We start from the raw sequence: 20376 nt of genomic DNA on the forward strand, positions 1-20376 counted from the left end.
AATTGTCTGATAAAACAATAAATACCTGCTTCATTTTCTGCATTTATTAGAAATGTACCAAAGTACAGATATCATTAGACACATAAACTGACATGTCCAGCTTGGAGGTAAGCAAATATTCCTTTCTCACCAATGAATCATGGGAATTAATGTTGTTTAATCTCCCAGCTGATGGAAGTGTCATCTAAGTAATTGGATGCTTTGTGTTCCTCCTGAAGACAATGTGATTTTAAGCCTGTTTATATACAATGTGTGGAACTTGTTTCCCTTCTGAAAGGTATAGCTTCTTACGGCCACTCTACGGATTACTTCTATGTAACAAAAGTCCCAGAGGGTAAAAAAATTAAACTTAAGCACATTTTCAGAGGCATTCTCTTGTTTAGTCATCACTAGGAACAAAATGTTGGCTCTTTGTTAAGGAGGAATTATCACAAATACCATATGCAACAAGGTTCCCAAAATGGTAGCTGGCAGCAGCAGAAAGCATGCTTTCACTGATGCAAAGACCAAAATCTTAATTCAGATGGACAAATGCAATACCATTTTTACTAGCTGCAGCTAGTATGCACCATAAAAGCATTTTTGTTCTCTTTTTGCCATTCATACCTGCCTTTCCTTTCTCTTCCATTCTTTTTCTTGATGCTCACCCTCTCATTACTTTAGTTTTCAGAAATTCTTTCTATAGTTCCACTTCACCTTACTTTCAGATCAGCCTAGAACTCAGTCTACCTGTTCTCAAACAACCACCATTTTGTTCTAGAAAACAGCTGAAGAGCAACAGCTTAAAAAAAAAAACCCAAAGCCAAAGCCAAACAAAAAAAAACCCACAAGAGAGAAAGAGACAGAGTTAATTTGCAACTATTTCAGTCCTCTTTTGCACAGCAACGGGCAATTTGAGATGTTTCTACTCGTAGAAGAACAGGGGGGTGGTGGTGCACTTTTTAAAAAGGAAGGTTTAAAATTTTTGTTTACTATTTCAAAACAAAGTAAAAATGGTTAGTTTTACTTTACTATTGCAAAACAATTGTTTAGGATTTACACAGGCCAGTCAGGCCTGGGTTACCATTTGAAAATATTCCTTACCAGTGAAATCAGTATCATGGCTAATGTGAGTCTACATGATCTACTTAAGTAATTTTGTAGCTCATTTCTGCACAAGATTATCATTAAAGTCATAGAAAGAATGCTGCTAGATAAGCCAGTGATCCTGTTGTTCCCCTGAGCACTTGTAAAACAATTCCTTCAAAGGAGGTTATAAGAAGTTATAAATTCTAGAACTGTCTGCCCATATGGGAATTTGCTTTTTAATTACAGAGAATATTTTCATTTTTACATTGAATTCTCAAGACTTGATTTCACTTATTCCAGGTTTCTTCATCTATATCCACATGGCAAGACATATTATCGAAGACAGATGTGAGAATGTTGAGAATGGAAAACTTAATTTTACTTGAACTTTTATAAGATACCCACATCTACTTTACTAAGTAAAAGCTCTTCCAAAATACATATATAGAAACAATTTGGGTACAGTACAAAAATGTGAGAAAACCACCATGGGCCTAATCCTCCAGGTTTTCAATGATGACAATGAAAAATACAGGAATAGGACTGATTTATTTTGTAGTAGGAGGTGGGGAGGGGAAAAGTGTTTCCAAATATTGAACACTTCTAGGTGCAGCAAGACACAAATTATGTTTACACAACACTTCTATCTTCATCCATTTAATTTTGTACTTAGAAGTCTTCTATTCCCTTAAAGGTGCATACAGAAAATACTACTGCATATACTAGCACAACACTATCAAATAAATACTTTATCCAGCACCAATAAAGGGTAAGTACAGCATGGTCATCAAATTATAAAGGTCATCAGTACATATAATAAGAGATGAAGGCAAAAAGGATATCCTACTTCAAATCTCTGGACTGCACACACAATCAATAATTAGCCTGGCTAGAATTTTTAGTAGAAAGGAATTAGGCAACAGATGTATACCAAGCTATGCATCAAAATGAGCCACAGAAAAAAGAAAATAACCATCTGACCACTTCTGTCTTTTTCTATCTAGAATTCAACCTCCAGTTTTCCCTCCCAAGCTCTGCAACACCTTTACACCATCCACTAAAATCATATGTCTTGAAAGATCTCCTAAAGGGGAATGGACAGCATTAACACTGATCACCCACTCTGGGGATAAGCTGCCGTTATTAGCGTAGGATTGATGTGGCATTCATAGATGACACTACCATTCTGTATGCTTTTCTACAGCAGAGTAACTGAGACATAATATCATATTTCAAGAGAGTTGCTGAATATGTTTGAAGACTTAGAACTTCTGTGAAGGGAAAAAAAATGCACATCTTTTCCAAGCTGTACATTTTTATAGGAAGTGTTCAAAGATGCGTGTATTTGATGTATACAATAAGGATGAATACTCATTCAGGCTATTCAGAGAAGCTGTCTGGAACTGGAGGAAGAGCAATGAAGCATTAAAACAAATGAGTTGTACATAAAATGCAAATGAAACATCAAAAATATAAATCAATTGGCAGCTTCCCTTTTTTAGGGTTTTGTTTTGGGGTTTTTTTGTTACTGTTGTCTGTTGGAGTAAAATCAACTATGATAAAAGTTAAAGTAATCTTTGAACAGACCAGCCCTTCCACACAGTGAAACAGAGATAATTACCCTTCTATTAGCAATGGTTATGCCTCATATAACTTCCTTACTGCCAGGATAACCTGATCAGTATAGAAAGAAGCAGGCATAAAGGAAAGAAAGGAAAAGCAGAAAGGAAATTGAAAAACACGGAATTTTTCAAAAGCAAGGTGACTCAATGTATATTCTATATGTTTTCTCCCCATCCCAAACTTTTTACATATTTATGTCCTGTATGAAGCGGCATTTTTTCTTCCTTTTAAGAAATAAAGTTGCAAACTTCAAAAGGAATCAGGTCACAACCAATGTCCAGCTCCCCAGGAGTCCTTCCTTGCCTGCACACCTTACTACAGGTCTGCTCTGTTCCCCACTACTCTTTTCCATCCAGCTGTTGTGCCCCATTTTAGCTTTTGGGGGTTAACTGTCTACCTCAGCAGCCATTGCCTTCATTGCACTTTTTGCTTTAATTCTGGCCCTTGGATGAGTCTTTTCTTTACCAGCTGCAGTTCTCTCACATTCTTAGCATCTCATTGAGGACCTGCTCTTTGTTAGCACTCTGTAGGGTAATCCAAAATCCTACTACTCCTTCTCAAATTAAGTTTTTAACTTATTTTTGTGCTCTTACATGGTGACAATTCATTCACACAAATGCTAGTTAATCCTGTGCTGCAACATTCAATTGTGTCTCTCTCTGCCCTTAAATATGTATTGTCCCTTCTGCATACTCAGGAAGACTCACTCATTCCCTGGCACAACCCTACATACCTACACGCCCAGGCTGACTCCACATATTGCCTTACACATGCTGTTTCTGAGGACATTCTTTCCCCCACATTCACTCAATTACACCCTCTTCTTCCTCTAGTACTGTTCAACTTTTAAAAGCACAAATATATTACTCTCAAGGCCGGAGTTTCAAAGTTTTGTCAGATGTGAACATTACTAAGTAAAAACATGGAAGTTCAATGTATTAAGAAGCTATCTTGTGGCTGCAGAAAGAAAAGGTAAAGTGGAGTGTGCATTAGTGAACAGTCTATGAAGTAGAATCATCCAATGGTTCACCTGAAAAGACAAACATGAAAGAACATTCTGTTTGAGTTTATATTATATCCACATTTAACAGGTGCTCCACAGTGTTCTTAGAATGAAATAACATTATCTAAGTAGTCAGATTCCCCCCAGCTTGTTATCTTCAAGTGAAATGAGTTTAGGAGTTCACTTCCTAGTTCACGTAAAAGAGAACTTAAAGATATGTCAGCCTCTTTTTTTTTTTTTTTTTTAGGACGGACTACAGATTTAGTTTGCAGCATACTGGCTGTACAGCAGGGGAAGACTGCTGACCATGATGCAAATTTTGCTCCCAGCTTAGTGAGTTGTCTTGATGTATGCCAAAATCTTACTTCTATTGTCAGCTCATGCTGAACTTCAGCTGTTGAGCTGTATCTTCCCATTCACTTTTCTCCTAAATATTTATTTCATAAAGCATTACTCAAAAAGAAATACCTGAAAGGACAGTTTCTTTATATCATTTTATATTCAAAATTGCCTTTAGTATTTTAAGTCTATTCACTCAGAAATATAATGAGGTAATGTACTGTACATCAAGTTAAAGCTCGTAAGGTGGCATATGCTCAATAGCTATAGACATGAAAGATCTCTTCAAATATCTGCCCAGCAAGCAATATTATGGTTTCATCTGTAGAGTATACAGTCCCTAACATAAGCACGAATTTTACAGTACCTTTACAAATTAGTCTACTGAAGCAGTTTCTCTGCATGAATCAAAATCATTCTAACAGGGAAGTTGGTAAAATAACTAATGCTACCTTAAAATAAACTAACATCTCTGTATAATGCATGCACATTATATTTGAAAACTGTTTAGGACTGGTAGTGTCAGCATGAATTTTAAACTTGTGCAGTAAAGTACTTGTACTACACATTCACTCTTTGTATTTTAGACTTTATTATATGAGGCCTGTACATTGAGTTCAACTGAGGACAAATCGAGTGGCAGACATTACTTCATAGTTAAATGGGATGGCTCCACTGTTGTTGAACCAGGAAAGCGTACAACTCGAGTCCACATAATATAATTAGTATGCCATTTTGCAATGTTCCAGAATGAAATGGCCTTATGACCTCTAATACTGGGGCAATGCTTACAGATCAAACTCACAGCACTCTTACCAAGCAAAATCCTAATTCTACAATGGGATCTATTCAATTCACTTTCACATACATGAAGTCCCAAAAGACTTTAGCAGACCTTTGTGAAACTCCATCTGGCGGCAGCCTAGATATGAATATGGCACAAAACTGATATAAAGGGGATAACACTTCCCAAGGAAAAAAGATAAAAGGAAACATCATTGGGATGGTCAGAGAAAATCAGAAAAGGAAGGAGGGGTAAATAAAGGCTAAAAATCACACACTCAGCATTTACATTACAGAATTTTAATTCATGTGTTCAATTTTTATTTATTTTACTAGACTCTATTTGGTGCCACTTATGATGCATCTCTAGAAATTACCTGCACTTACGTCAACAATTTTGGTCCTACTATCAGAGGAAAACTAGTACCCAATTGCAAAGTCCAAGTATCCACTTGCAAAATCTGTTTCCAGCCACATTCCAAGGCAAGTATCGTGACTCTCAGAGATGATTTCAAAAAGCATGTCCCACTTTGAATAGCGACAAATTTGCAGTTGTAAATACAACTGATCTTTTAGCATTTCCATAATCAGGATATGAATGCTGAAGCCTGTGCCTTCTAACCATCTAAACATGATTCATCCTCAGTCAAATTCTAAACCCTATTCCAAACTTAATTCAGACCATATCTTCATTTGTTTTAAAACTCAAAATGACAAGATCTGTAGTAAAGCATTGCCCTTGGTGAGTCATTCTTGCAAGTTTCCTTCCAATACTAGCAATCCACGGGATATACTTAATCCATGGAATATTTAGTCTCTCCCTAGGAAGAGTCTTCATTATTCAGGCAGAAGGGAGGTGTGACAAACAATGAACCACAGAAATCAGGTCCATAATTGCCACTAGAAAAAAAAAAAAAGGTTGTTTGTGACACGTTTTATGTTTCCAGTAATGCATTGCTATTGTCAGAATTTTCTTTCTTATATATATATATATAAAGATGCTTTATCTAAACTCTAGAAATAGTAACAGTAAGGCTGTGGAAATAATATAAAAATCAAAAGAAGCTTCATCCTTTTACAATTTTGGCCTTTTACATCCTGTGAGAAATGTTGAAACTGGCTACAAAAATAAAGTGAGAAATAAGGTGTTCCCTAAACTCTTGTCCCCAGAGTTGTACTTTAGTATATAATTTATGCAAATGTAGCTTAAGGACCAAGATACACTGTCCTTTAAGAAATTTTACATTTTTTTCCCCCCACTCTTTGCCCACAGTGAAAATATTAAGCACTCATTCAGGAGAATCAATTTTAATCTGAAATGTTACTCATTTATGCTAGTAAAAGCAATATTAAAATCTATATTAAATAGAAAATGAAGCTTTTAAAACCAAATTTTAGTACTGATAATATGCGTAACACTGTTGAAACTTTGTAAGTTCTCTACACTCCCACTTGATTTGTTGAAAATGAGATGGACTCAGCACTATCCCTGAAAATTCACACGCACACTCACACAAATAAGAAAGCCTTGAGATAAAGCTGAAAACAATTAGGAAATCTTATGATGAATATAGAGCTACAATGTCATATAAGTCAACTAAGATTACATGAACAGTTGTATCTAATTTGGTCAGTGAGGTAAAGTTAAAGCTTGCACAAGCACGGTGGAGGTTTGGAATTTGTTGCATTGATTATTTAATTTAATAAGAAAACAAATGTAGTAGTACAGCAAAAGTAAAAAAAAAAAAAAAAAGAACAGCCTTCAGATGACTGAAGAGACAATTACAATACAATGACATAGCCACAAGCTGAAGATACATAGTTAGTCTATCAATACTAGCAACAGACAGACCAGAAAAATCCTAAAATGATAACAAGACTTTTCTCTTCTTCCTGAGAAAGACTTAATCACCACAGTAAAGAACATTTTTTTCTGTGGAGGAGTCTGAAAGAGCTGGATTTATTCCCAAATTCAGGAAATAGCAAACTTTAACAAAACAATGGACAAACGAACTCTTACTGTGGTTCAACTTCACAAGTATTAACAATGCAAAAGGTATTAATTTACAGCATACTTACACTAAACACCACTCCCATCAATATTTTAACAGTTGTCATCAAGAGAATAGTAAAACCAGAGCCTCATTACACTGAAAGATATGAAGCTGTTAACACACATCTCAATAAGAAGTTGCATTTCAGAATCAACCCCCCCCCCCGGCTTTGATTTGAAATTGCCCACAGTTGTTGCCTCTCAGGATGTAGTTCAGTAACCATTTACTCAGCTTCTATTGGGAACTAGAAGTAGTTATGATAATGTAGTAACTAACGCCCTATTTACTAACTTTGGGAGGAACTCCAGGAGGAAAACTTGGTTTTATTCTGTATAACTGCATTTTTTCATATTTCTTCCTAAAATTTGGGAGAGATGTTTTAAATTACTATTAAGAAAAACTGTAGTGCTAGTGAATCCATTCTCAAGATTACCTGCATGCATATACTGGACTCCTCTCATACTAGTTGTATGAGGAGAAAAAACCCAAATCTTTACAAAAAGATAACCAGACAAGTTTCAACAGATATGTATCAAAACATGCAATTTAAATTATTTAAATTTAAATAAATTTAAATGTTTAAATAATACATATGGATTGTGCCATAAGGAAAAACACTCACTCAGAGCACTGGTCAGATACAACTAGAAGTTCCCTTCTTGGCTGTTCCTAATTTGAAGCTTACTGGGTCTCAATGATCCAACCATCTGTCCATTCTGATGATCTTTCTCAAGTACAAATTCTATCTCACAGGACCTGGAAAGTCTTCCAGAGACAGTTTGTCAAAATAAATACAATTACTCAGTAAAACTTCCTTTTCTAGGGAAAAAAGAACTTGAAGGAGTCCTAGCTAGCTCTGATAACATTTTTCATTGACTCCATCCCCCATATCAATACCATTTGATTGTAACCATACACAGAAAACATACTCCACCTACTCAGAAGCTGAGCAACAGAACCCCAAGCATATGGAAATCACTAGGCTAAAATCCAGAGCCACCACAGTGATTTCCTACTGCTATCAACATGTAAGTTTACATGCAAATCTTCTGATTGCCCACAAACTGTCCTTGCACAATTCTCTATGTGCAAAAACAAAACAGGCACACATCTGTGCCTTTAACCCCAGCAGAGCCCTTATGCACAGCTTAAATGCTACCTTCTGCTGCCCCTCTTAACACTAGGAGGTTCAACTGTTAAACTGCAAACAGCTCTGATGCATATATTTAGTAACAGTAGCTAAACCACAGCCTGAAACAAAAGCACTGAAATAAAAGTGATAATACCAGACCCCACTGTAATTTGGCTCCAAAGTTGGTAACACATTCAGTCATCATACACCCTCTTTAAAAACAGAGCAATGATCAGCTTGCACGTCTAGGTGTTTCCAAGTAGCCCATAATCAATATTACACTCTTGTAATGGATCATAAAGATGATAATGAATAACTAGGATTAAAAATTGGTGGGGTACCTATTATGAGTCTACTACACCCACACTGACCTGTAGATCTGATCTTTTTTGAAGGTTGCTTCGTATAAGAAACGTTAAGCCTAACTAAACACATCAGGGTCAAAAGCGAACATTTTGGAATGAACCCCTTCAGATGAAAACAGTGGAGAGGACTATTCAGGGTTTTTTATTGCTTTCTCTGCCACCACACCTTTGCAGTAATCACTTTTTCCAGTAAATTGGTTGAAGCCTGAAACATAACAGCACTCAAAATATTGTTCAGATATTTAAGAAATCACTATGTTCTACTACCAAGATTCACCTTTGAAATTCAACCAGATGTAAGAGCAAAATTTAATCACTGTTTACTTCTCACACGGAAGTACCTTTAGTAATTATCTCAAGTACTTCTTGAACTCACAGCTACACAAAATAGCTTCCACTCCTATTTAGCACAGTTTCTCATAAAGCACAGCTTGGCCAAGCCTCCGATATGTTTCTCTGCCACAAATTACTATGTTTTTCTACACAGTCAAAAAAGATGTTGCATTATCAGACAAACTCTTCTACTAGATTTATACAGTGCCGTATCAGAAATAGACAGGCTCAAATAGTCAGTAACCTGGCTACACAAACATACCAAAATAAACATAAAGAAATGGTCTCTTCTGTGGGACTTGAGTGCAAATACTAGCCAAGCAGACCTCTGTTAGTTTAGGAAAGAAGATTGCTTAAATGGCAGCCTATCCTTCCATTTTTGATGCATCTGTTAATAATACAATGCAACTACCATTGTATTATTAACCAGGCTTCTAAGAGACAGGCTTTGCCAGAAAGAACTGCATGGTTTTGAGGTAATCCCACTACCATCTCTTTCCCTCACCCCATTGATGGAAAACACACTCCACAGTAGATTTAACCAAACAGAATATGTGCCCATCTTTTGGCAACCCAGTTCACAGTCCCATTTCTGCTGTGCCTTAAACTAGGACTCTGGAGCAGTTGATACTTGGTACAGACTTGCTGCTGCTGCTATGGGAGCGATAACAACTTAACTACAGGTAGACTTCCAAAACAATTCAGGTGTTTTCTCAGCTCTGAGTCAGTGAAGTCCTATTTTCCCCAAGAAGCCCAACTCCTCAAAGCCTAGACATATTTTAACCCTACTTTATTCAGGAAACTGAACGAGCACCAATGAAGAGCCTACTCATACTACTACAATCTTCATGGAGACACACTTATAATTTAAAATGTTTGCAGGTAAAGCAGGATTCCACTGCAATCACTGGAAGGCATAGCTTTACCACTGAACAAGCCTAGTAACTCATACAGCATCTCCAAACCACATCCACTTACACCAAAAAGTAGTCTCGTACCAGAATTAACTCAAAACTTGAACAAGAATATTACGGCAATAAATTCATAACTAAGGAGGAGAAAATACTAAGGACCCAATTGTGAAATGCATTGTTCACAGGAAGAATATTTATGAACATAAAACTAAACAACAGGACATCCCACTAACAAAGCCCTACAGGCTAAGGAGCTTAAACCCAAGTTTAAGATTACATAATCTCACAGAGCATCTAAAATACACAATGATTTTAATTCATACTTACTTATTTCATGAGGTCTGGTCAAAGCCTTGGGGTTTTAGGGTGTCTCCTAAATGATAAAGATAAAAGAATTTTGCATCAGTTTAAAAAAAAATCTTTTTCAGGTACTTTTACCGAAGTTGAGTATTGTCAGTCTAGCTTTATTGTAGAAGCCAAATAAAATATGCTAAACTCTTCTGTAAAATACTACTTTTTCTGTTTGGCTAAAAGAAGTTTGATTTTAAGCAAATCCAAACCAATCACAATTCACTGAACCCATAAAAGCACACAAAAGCATACAATACTCTTAATAGATAAAAATAAACACGCTCAGATGTCTACATTCAAATAAACATAGCTGTATTTAATTGATCTCCCCCTTTTCATTCACTGGTGACTATTATTTATCCCCATTTGTAAGCACTGAATGCAAAACCCTGTCTTTACTGGAAGGATCACTCTTACCAGGCATCAAAGCAATGCTAACCATACATTTTCATAAAAGGCGAGATTATAAAGCTGGATTGGCAGACAGTAATAGTGTAATTGCATATACTTCATACAAGCTGTTCAACGATAACAAACCAAAGGAGAAGATATTTGTTGGCAGCTGTAGCAGTGCTCTAGGCTTACCTGAAAATAAGGGAGCCCTGTGGGTGGGGAATGCACCCCTTATCATAAGTGAGCATCTATATGTATTCTCTTTGAAGTGCATTTTACAACAGATTCAGGTGAAGATCTGGCTCTAAGGCAAAAGACAATGTGGAACTTACTACATAAAAGCTGCTTTATGCAGAAGCATGATTTAGGATGAAATAAGTGTTCCATTTTTTTTAAAGTTCTCTCTGTTCAATGTTTACCAGAAGAGAGTGTGTATACGATTTGGCAAGCTTTTTGCATATTTTTTGGCACTTAAAATACTTTTAAGACTACTGCTGGAATTTTCATAACTGCTAAATCATTAGAAAGATGACATTTTAAGTTTGAAGGGAAGTTAGCTTGACACTGTTCTCATTTGCTTCCTTTTAGCTAACCACAGAGTAGTGTAAAATCTCAGAAGAATCACTGCTCCCTCCTACTGTAACCTGGGGGAGTAAATCACCTTAAATAAGAACTAACCCAATGAACGCTTACCCTTTCCATATACCAAACCTTCCTATATTCAAATATGTTTAAGATTTTTTTCTAGGTTTGAGAAAGGTGCTAACCAGTCTGGTTGTCAGATTAACCTTGCCAACCTCAACACTACAGTTACTGTAAGTTCTGCTGAAATGATGACTCGGCCTAGAGCTGCAGACCGCCTTTCACCAGGCTACAATGCAGCCGAATGAGGATTTACTGTTCCAAAAGCCCACACAATGCAGCACTAGAGGGATGCGTTCTCAATACACTGTTCACTCCTGAACTTTTGGATCTTTGTGCTGCTTTAACAGTTGAATACCAAAGAAATGTTAGAACCATGAGAGAAGAAATGATCATCTAGAATGATGATAACTGAAGACACTGGTTTCCCTAATATAAAGTCATTAATTTGAGGTGCTATTTGCAGAGGGGAGGGAAAAAAAAAAATCTAAGTATCTATTTCTCTTCAGAGCAAATGTTAAGTAGAGGACTGAAAGTACCTCCAAAGCAAATATTTCATTTTTATTAACCATAATAAACTAGGAGTAGAAAAGAAAGTTAGATAAAACTTGCCAGAACATAATTATTGAACACTGCAGTTTCTAATCTCAGCAATAAATGTAGGTCAGAGGAAGTGGAAAATCTAATTACTCTGTAAATTGTTAAACCTGCTTCTTTCTTCTCAAGGAAAAGAAAATTGTTCCCTTGCATTTAAGCAGACTTCACTCCAAGTGTAACTACAGCAAGGTGGAAAGTTATTTTTGTCTGAATGTAAGGGGTTTTGAACTTCCTTTAAAGTGTCTTTTGCATCCTGCATTGTTTACTCAGCTCTAGTTCACACTTGTAGTCAAGGTATCATCAGTTACTTCAGAATTACTATTGCTGTAGTGCAAAATCCAGAGACACTCTTCACAAAAACAAACAAAAAAACCCACCTCTGTATAAAATAGACCTTTGGTACCATACCGTAGCAGTTTCTTTCAGTAACATATCCCATGTAATCATAATTTGATACTCAGTGTTCATACACTGCATTAACAAAATACAAAGCAATGCATCATTACAGAACTACTGCAAAGATGAATGTGATAGCATTGTAAGTGTTAACTATTTACTGATTGACTGTTTCATCTACAGTTGTTGCTGACTTCTGTGTATAGACAGACCACATAACTTACTTACAAGAAGACCAAATACTTAAAAAAAAAAACCAAACCCAAAACCTTGAAGATTCAAGCCCCTTGGTAATTCTAAAAACCCAAGGGCCATTTAAGAATCACATCTCCAAACAAAAACCCATCATTTTAGGCATTTAAGATTAATTCCTAGCACAATGAATCTCAACCTTACTAAAAAAAAAATTAAAAAAAGCAAGCAACACCTCTCAAAACAAAATCTCTCAAGGTCCAAAACCCAAAGCATCCTACCTCTTCCCTTTTTAGGATTCCTCTGTCATTATTTTTTAGTATCTGTCCATATTCACAAAGTTGGGTTTCTTCTAGCTTGTAAAATAAAAGCCTAATTACATATAGGCAGAAGTCAGGGCTTTCACAAAAACAAAGCAAGACCCAATGAATTTACAAATGATTGGAGCTGTTACTGTGTTTGAGGATACATGGACTAGAAAACTTAACTATAGCCAGCCTACTGACTGGTCCGTCTTGCGGAACTCTCTCTTCCAGCTCTTACCTCTGTGATACGTGACGAAGAAACCATTGAGTTTCACAACAGAGATAGGATTTGTGTGTTGTGTTCTGATTTGGCAGTCAAATGCTTTGTTTGGTTTTTGGGGGTGGGAGGGGTAAGTCGTACAAAAGTGGAAAACCTGGCCTAAGTTCATCTGATCTTTGGACACTGCTCTCGTTAAGTATAAATCCTACTTTTGAACTTCCTCCAATTGCGTGAGAGGTAAAGCCTGCCAAACAACAACAAAAGAAGATAATTCAGAAAGAGCCATATTGAAGACTTGAAACATGTTTGTCTTAAAAGGTAAACCCTGAAAGAGTAGCTCAAGGAACAACCCAAAGCAAAATGAGTTCTATCATAATGGTCTATTATAAAAAGCAGACCAGTGGCAAGACATTTTTTGCCATATGCATGACATGAATGCACATCTATGCTGTTGTAAAGATTTACCTTTAAAACTACATGGGAATACAGCAAAGGTGGCAAGGTCAAACATGTAAAATCTAAGAAATGTTGGTGCAATGACTAACTGTGCAATCTTAATTAGCCCTTGAGTTTCATTACACCATACCATACTCCCTTTTCTGTATCATGGACAAGTTTATGAATACAAGCCTCAAAACCATATTTTTATTCCTCAGCATTCCCAAAGGTTTCAGATCTCAACCCTTTAAACTTTGAAATAAAAATTTCAGATACTAACAGGGTATTGGTCCTTCCCTCACAAAGAAGAATGTATTCTGACTAAGGATCCATTAAATACCTACTAAAATTCTATGTAGCTTGAGGCCTGACTGGTGACAGGTAGTAATAAATAAGACCTGGATCTGCACTGAATAAGGAAAAAAGAAGAAATCTAATCTACCAGTCCTTTTGCTAAGTGGCAAAAGTGGCCGGGGCCTTCACAAGAAAAATATGCTTATACAAATAATCAATGTGTAAAAGCAAATTACATTTGGAGTTTCTTAATCTTTAGGTGTTTGACTTTACAGCTTATTATAACTTTAACAAAATAACAGAATTTAATACAATTGTGCTTTCCCTCCTTTAGTTTCCATGGTGTTCAAGTGTGATACTGCACTGACTCATTGCACTTAGTTCACACTCGGAAGAACAGAAGGTCCAAATTTCACCAGAAAGAACCAGAGTAACCAGTGATGACAAACTAATCTGCTTTCAATGCATGCCACAAAAAGCATGTAAAAAGTCTTGTTACAGATCAACAAAATTGTTTAAAAAAAAAAAAATCTTAGGATGAAGAAAATAGGTGTTCTGGAACAACAAGGAAAAAGTAGAAGTTTAAAGCACATTGGTCCGCTCTAAAAGCACAAAGGAACCTACTGAACATCCGCAAGATTCAAGTGACGGAAAAAGTTTATGAAGCAGTTTGGATGGGTGATTTCTGCAAGTATCTAAGTGGACACCGCCTTCGGTCTGCCAAGACAACTGAGCAATCTTTCATGCACAAGCAGCAAGTGCTTCGATGACTACCTGCAATCGACAGCAATCCAGTGGCACTGAAAAGAGTAGCATTTTCTTGTTTTGCTCTGGGGCTGGGTTTTGCAGGATTGTTTGACGATAATGAACACAGCAGGGCTTTCACCCTACCAGACAATAATCAAGGTATGTGGATAGCAGACCTTTTCCTGGCCTGTTGGCAGCATTGGGAAGGCCTTTTGTCCATCTTTTGCTCCTAAATAATGTTATTATAGAAACAAATGAAGAAGCATGGGCTGCGTGCTTTCCTAGCCTGCATACACCAGTATCTTCTAAAAAAAACCCCACAAGTTATTTCCAAAAGGGTTTAACTTACATTGGCAAAGCTACACCTCTTACTACGGCACTCGAGCCATGTGCATCCTCCATCTAGCGGGCCTCGCAGCAGGGAAAAGCCGCCCCGCCTCGCACACCTACGCCGGGCTCCCTGCCACGGCGGCTGCCAGCCGAGACCGCATCCCTTCCGCGCTCGGAGAGCCGCGCTGGGCACTGGGCACGGGCCCAGCGCCGCTGGAGCGGCGCCTGCGGCAGAGCCCTGCGGACCCAGAGGGCCCGCCCGCGGCCGGGCGCCGCTGGCTGGCAGCGGGCCCGCTCCCGCCCCACGGGGACACCGGGTCGCACAAGCCCGTGGGGCAGCCCCTGCCCTGCCCTGCCACACCCGGCTCGGCGGGGCAACCGCGGCCGGGAGGACGCGGCGGGCGGACGCCCGAGCCGGTTCCTGCCAGCCCACGGCGCTGCGAGGGCGGGCGACAGACCAGCCTCACCCCGCCTCACACCAGGGCCCGCTCCCCGGGGCAGCTACAACCCCGCCGAGGCCCCGCCGGTGACTAAGCACACCCTCCACCGCGCCCCGACCGCTCTTTTACCTCCCCTCCCTCTCCCCGCGCCCCGCCCGCCGCCGGGCCCCGCCTCTCCCCCCCCCCCCCCCCCCGCCGCGCCCGGCGCCTGCGCGGTGCGGCGCGGCGCGCGCGGGCGCAGGAATGTGCGTTACGGTTAAATAGTGGGCGCAGGGGCGGCCGCCGCGGCGCGCGGGGCCGGCGGCTCAGGGGCGAGCCGGGCCGGGCCGGGCCGAGCCGAGCGGGGCGGTGAGGGAGCCTCCATGGCGCGGCGCGGCTCCAGGGGCGGTGGCAGCGGCGCGGCGCTGCTGTGACAGGAGCTCGGCAGCTGGGACTGGCCTTCCTCCCGCCGCACTCCCGAGCGGGGGGCTCCGCGCCGGCGTCCCGGGGGCGCGGCGGCGCTCGGAGAGCGGAGCCGTGGCGGCGGCGGCGGCCGGGGGTAGCCGGCGTGTCACCGCCTCTATGATGAAATTTAAGCCGAACCAGACGCGGACGTACGACCGGGAGGGCTACAAGAAGCGGGCGGCGTGCCTCTGCTTCCGCAGCGAGCGGGAGGACGAGGTGAGCCCGCCGCGCACGTGGGGCGGGGGCCGCCGGGCCCAGCTCCCGTTCCGCCGTCACCCGCGGGGCCCGCCGGTGCCGCGTCCCTTTGTCTGGCCGGTGGCGGGGGGGTGGGGGGGACGGACGCGGGCCCCTCCCGGGGGGGGGACACCCCCCTGCGCACGCAGCGCCGTGCCGGCGCTCTCCCCCCCGCTTCTTCCCCGAGCCGGGGGAGGGGGCGATGCCGCGGAGCCGTGCGGGCCCCCGGCCCCCAACCTGCGCTGTGGGAGCAGGGGCGGCGGCGGCGGGCGCCCTCCTGCCGGGCTGGGCCCGGCCGTGCCGGGGGCGGGGCGGGCGCGGCGGCTCCGCGGCGCGCCTCTCGCCCACCATTTTGGGGCGGTGCGCGGGCCCACGTGTGCGGCGCCCTCCTTTGTGCGCGGCGGGGGGGGGGGTGGCCACCGGCTACCGGCACCGGCTACCGGCACCGGCTACCGGCACCGGCTACCGGCACCGGCTACCGGCACCGGCTACCGGGTTATCCTTTGTCTGCCCGCGACGCGCGGCAGATGGGCTAAGGTGTAATGGCGCATTGAGGGCAGGGCTGGTGTTGGCCTTAAAACGAACCCTCTGCCATACTTCGGGCGGGGATTAAAAAAAAAAACCGATCTTTGGAAAACCTGTGCTTTTCCCACCAAGAGAGTAAAGCGGTGCTTAAAAATATTTTGTCAAGGAGCTCGGGGGCGGGGGGGTGTTGTTGCGGGTTTGGTTGTAGGTGGGATAAGGCTTAGCCGGGGTTTTATGTTGCAGCAGAATTGGGAGGTGGCAACAAAGTTGTCCTATATTCCTAGCCAAGGTCAATTGCACTGGCCGTTATCTGGAAACTTTGCCGATGGTTTCATTGCACAATGCGTTTGTAGACTGTCTCAGGCTGGAAGCATACCCTTTCCTGATTGTCGTTTTCATTTTGTTGTTTAATAGCTATAAAATAACTACAAAGGTTAGGGCTTGGGGTTTTTTTACACTCCCCTCCCCTTTATCTATATGCTGGAAGAAGCTAGGGTCCTATTAAAGCTGCTAATATGGCGAATTTCTTGCTTAGACATCTACTAAGCAATATAATGGGGGAGAGGCCTGATCTCAAAATACGGACCCTTGAGTTCAGGCAAAAATTTTTTATGGTGTTCTGTTATATGCCATTCCCTCCCCAGTATAAATAGAGCCTTGGGACCACACTGATCAGCTTTTCCTAATATTATAAAAGAGTAAGGTGCCCAGCAGGAATCTTGCTATTGGTCTAGCTTGTCTTTGGTTTCAGCAGCACCCCTGATGCTCCAGCGTGCTTCCCCATTTACGTGTCTCTGGTATTTATTTTTGGATGCTGCTCCAGCTCAGACTTGTTTGGAGTTCAAACACCTGAGCCACTGTTACAGCTTTCTTGCACCAACTGTAGGTGGAAATCCATGGTTGCAGTCACCTTTGTCACTAATTTCCATTCATTCTTCATTTCTTGCTGCAAGTTCTTATATTCTCTTCCAGTCTTGCATCCAAATGAGACCACTGGCTGCTTCAAAAAATTGTTGGTGCGTAAGGACACCGTCTGAGGCTAAGGATGGTGTAGCACCTTTGCTGGGTTGTGTAAGAAGAGTGGATGCTGACACTTGTTTCACTGGAGCACTTTGTGGTATTGCGGATGGAGCACCTGTATGGCTGGCATGAGGCTGGCCTTTGGTATTGTGCAAGTAGACATGCTTGAGGGTGAAATGAATGGGATAACACCAAGTTGGATTTGGGGCATAGATTAAGCATGTGGAAGCAGTTCAAATGACTTTCTGGTAAGTTATTTCCAGAAGAGCAAGGGCAACCTCTTGAACTTGCTTAGCTGTTTCCCAAGTGCCAGCTCCATCTGTATCAATATAGAACCTGTGCCTTAGAAGTTTGATGCCTGACTGCTGTTTGTGATTAACTTGCATCACCAGCTGTGTTCCCCAGATTGGCTGGATCAGGCTTGCTTCTGTTGTTCTTGAACACTGTTTTCTTAATAAGTTTCTGTGTAGGTCTCCTTCAAACTGCGTGTAGATGTGGAGTGTTTTCTTTCCAGTCCTCTAGAGATTGTACCACTGATTTTCAGCTGACCTACATCTCCAGGAATCTTTGAGTGCAGGGTAACTTCTGCTGTGAAGGAGCACAAAGGCAGTACCTGGGTGACTGGAGGGAGAACAGGGGAACAGCAGACTCCTGTAGAAGCTATTGGGGAGGAAAAAAAAGAGCTTTCATAGTTATTTTAACCTACAGGGTTACTACCCCATAAGCAAAGAGTTGCTAGACACTGGAGGAGAGACAATAGAACAGACAATTGAAAGCGATCTTTAGCAATAGATTCTTTTTTGATTTCTTGCTTTAAGACTCCTAAAATCTCAGCTTTTTTGTTACTGAAGATTCGGTCTGCAAGACCCTCAATAGATCATGTTCTACTTTACAGCTCCTTAGTTTCTATCTGGAGGAATGAGTATCTGCAGCAATCTTCTCCAACAAATCTTAGAGTTAACCCGTCTTCCTGCTTCGGTTCTGAGTTTCTGAAAGGCCTGTCCGTATCCAATTGTGCCAGCGCTTTAGCTTTTTTCCTCCTTTCTTGCACGTCGCTTTCTGACATATCTGTAGACATCAGTCATTCCTTTCTTAAGACTTTTTTGATGGACTTGAAGTCTTACAGTGCCGTCTCCTAAAACCAGTTTTCTCTTTTTCTGATCATCATGGTAGCTCTTTCATCTCCTTCAGTTTGAAACAGCCATGTTTTTTGAATGTGGGTGATAGCTGTAGTTGCTCTAGGTGGCATCTCACTGTATCGTGTAAAAGGTTACTAATATTTCTCTAGCCGTACTAGAAAAAACATTGTGATAGGACCTGTCTTTATCATGATTGTAAAGCTATCGTGTAGTCATCTTGTGGTTAGTGGTGGTATCTAAGTCTCTAACTTGTTCCCACCTCGTGAACTCTCAATTTGTACTGGAAATTCTTAGCGTCCTGCACATTAGATTCACAATATGTTGTTCCTAACCAAATGTGATCCTCCTTCTGCAACTTCAGCATGAGATCCCCTCTTGATATCATGACATGCGATCCTCTCTTGATATCGTGACTTATGGGCACTGCCTCTCAATTTGGAGACTTAAAAATTTCAGTAACAGCTTTTTATGTTCACCACCAATGAAAATCAGGCCTGTCATTAAAATATTCAGTATCTCTATTGTTAATCATCTTCTAGCAAAATCTGCATGTTACGGCTTCTTGGTTTGTTTCCTATCAGTATTGCACTTCTTATGCTACCTTTGTAACCTTGTTGAAGCCCCCATTACAGCTGAGTTTTATGGACAGTGAAGCAACATGCCAATTGAAAAAGCCTCTGGTAACAAAGGATGGTTTTGGTGAAACCATATTGTATTGCTGTTCATTTTCTGTTCACTTCTTAATTTGAAACGTAGGTGGGCTCTAGAAAATCGCTGAGGCAAAATTCAGTCTGGTGGTCCCTGCAAACAGTTTGAAATACAGCCGCTGAACTCCTGGTCTCCAGCTACAGCACCCTGTTCCATTAGACTTACCAACAGTCTTTGCTGCCAGACTTAAAATTGTTGAGTCAGTTCTCTTGGGTGTCACGGGCTGGAAACTGGGCTTGCCTGCAGTCTTGCAACCTGTCAAAAGGCTTCTGCTTTTTCTTGAGAGCTGGTATTGCAACTGAAAGCATGTACTTGTGAGATGACTGATGGCTGTCCAGGCACACTGCTGCAAAAAGCCCTTCCTTCCTGTTCTATTCTTTGTCTTCAAGTGACTCCACATAGCTAATTTACTGCTATATAGCCAATTTTGGTTTAGCTTTTCTAGCCTTCATGCTGTGATATCGTATGATTTTTAAAAAAAGAATCCTGGAGGAAGCCCAAATAAACCAAGTAATGTGGCGAGTAGCTTTGGATTTTTTCTGAGTGTTGTAGAAGATCTCTTAGAATACTGTCATTAAAGTGTTGCCTGGTTTGGTGTCTCAATGCTGTCATTTGAGCTGAAGAGAGAGCAAGATGGCTGGATATGAGCTTAAGTGCTGGCTCCTACTGTCGTTCTTAGTGGAAATGAAGCAGTAATTGCAGGCGCTGTCTGCCCTTTGAATGAAAAAAAAAAATTGCTGGAAATGAAGCAGGAGAAATGCCATAAAAAATGAAACAAGGCGATGTGGGCATGAAATGCGTGGGGGCTGCAGGCTTTTTGCTTTGACCAAGCAAGAAGTTGTTAGGTGTGTGCAAAATGCTGATGGTATTCAGCAGACTGGGATGGGCCGGTGGATTTGTTTAAGAGGAAATGGAAGTCTCTCTTGAGCAACTAGGAGATGTGGATGGCAGTTTTAGGATAAGCCCACAGGAGAATCTCTCTCAGTACTGTGAGGACTCACCGCTTCCACGGGTTGGCATTGCTTATGCATTCAGTACTCTGCAAACACTGGTTTTACATAAAATGCTACTGTCTCAGGGTCTGGGCAGAGGGTGGGCAAGGAAATTCTTGCCTCTCTGAGAGAGCAGAGAACGAGGCAGGCCTTTAAAGCAGCAAGAACAAATAGTAATAAACATTTTTTCTAGTCATTTGGATAACTAAAACAATTCTAAAAGCTAATTTAATTTTTCTTCCATCGACTACATATTGTACAAATAAATGGGCAGTTATTTTTAAATACTTTGAATATAAAACTAGAGTGTGTTCTAATTATTTTGGCATCTGTAAAACTGCTTTATGTAATTGAA

General features: G+C 41.1%; 1 protein-coding gene across 4 annotated transcripts in view; it reads left to right on the plus strand.

The window, feature by feature from the left end:
- The first annotated feature begins 15520 nt into the window (after positions 1-15520).
- NUDT4 (nudix hydrolase 4) overlaps positions 15521-20376 on the plus strand; it is a 31131-nt gene continuing 26275 nt past the window's right edge. For all 4 annotated transcript variants that reach the window (XR_012830995.1, XR_012830994.1, XM_075708732.1 and 1 more), the window contains exon 1: positions 15521-15619. Coding sequence is in view for 2 of the 4 variants with exons in the window: in XM_075708732.1 (XP_075564847.1) it covers positions 15521-15619 (99 nt within the window). In the remaining 2 variants the exon portion in view is untranslated. The remainder of the gene's footprint in view (positions 15620-20376) is intronic.

Source organism: Pelecanus crispus, chromosome 1, assembly GCF_030463565.1.
Source record: "Pelecanus crispus isolate bPelCri1 chromosome 1, bPelCri1.pri, whole genome shotgun sequence".
In the NCBI taxonomy this organism is placed as follows: domain Eukaryota; kingdom Metazoa; phylum Chordata; class Aves; order Pelecaniformes; family Pelecanidae; genus Pelecanus; species Pelecanus crispus.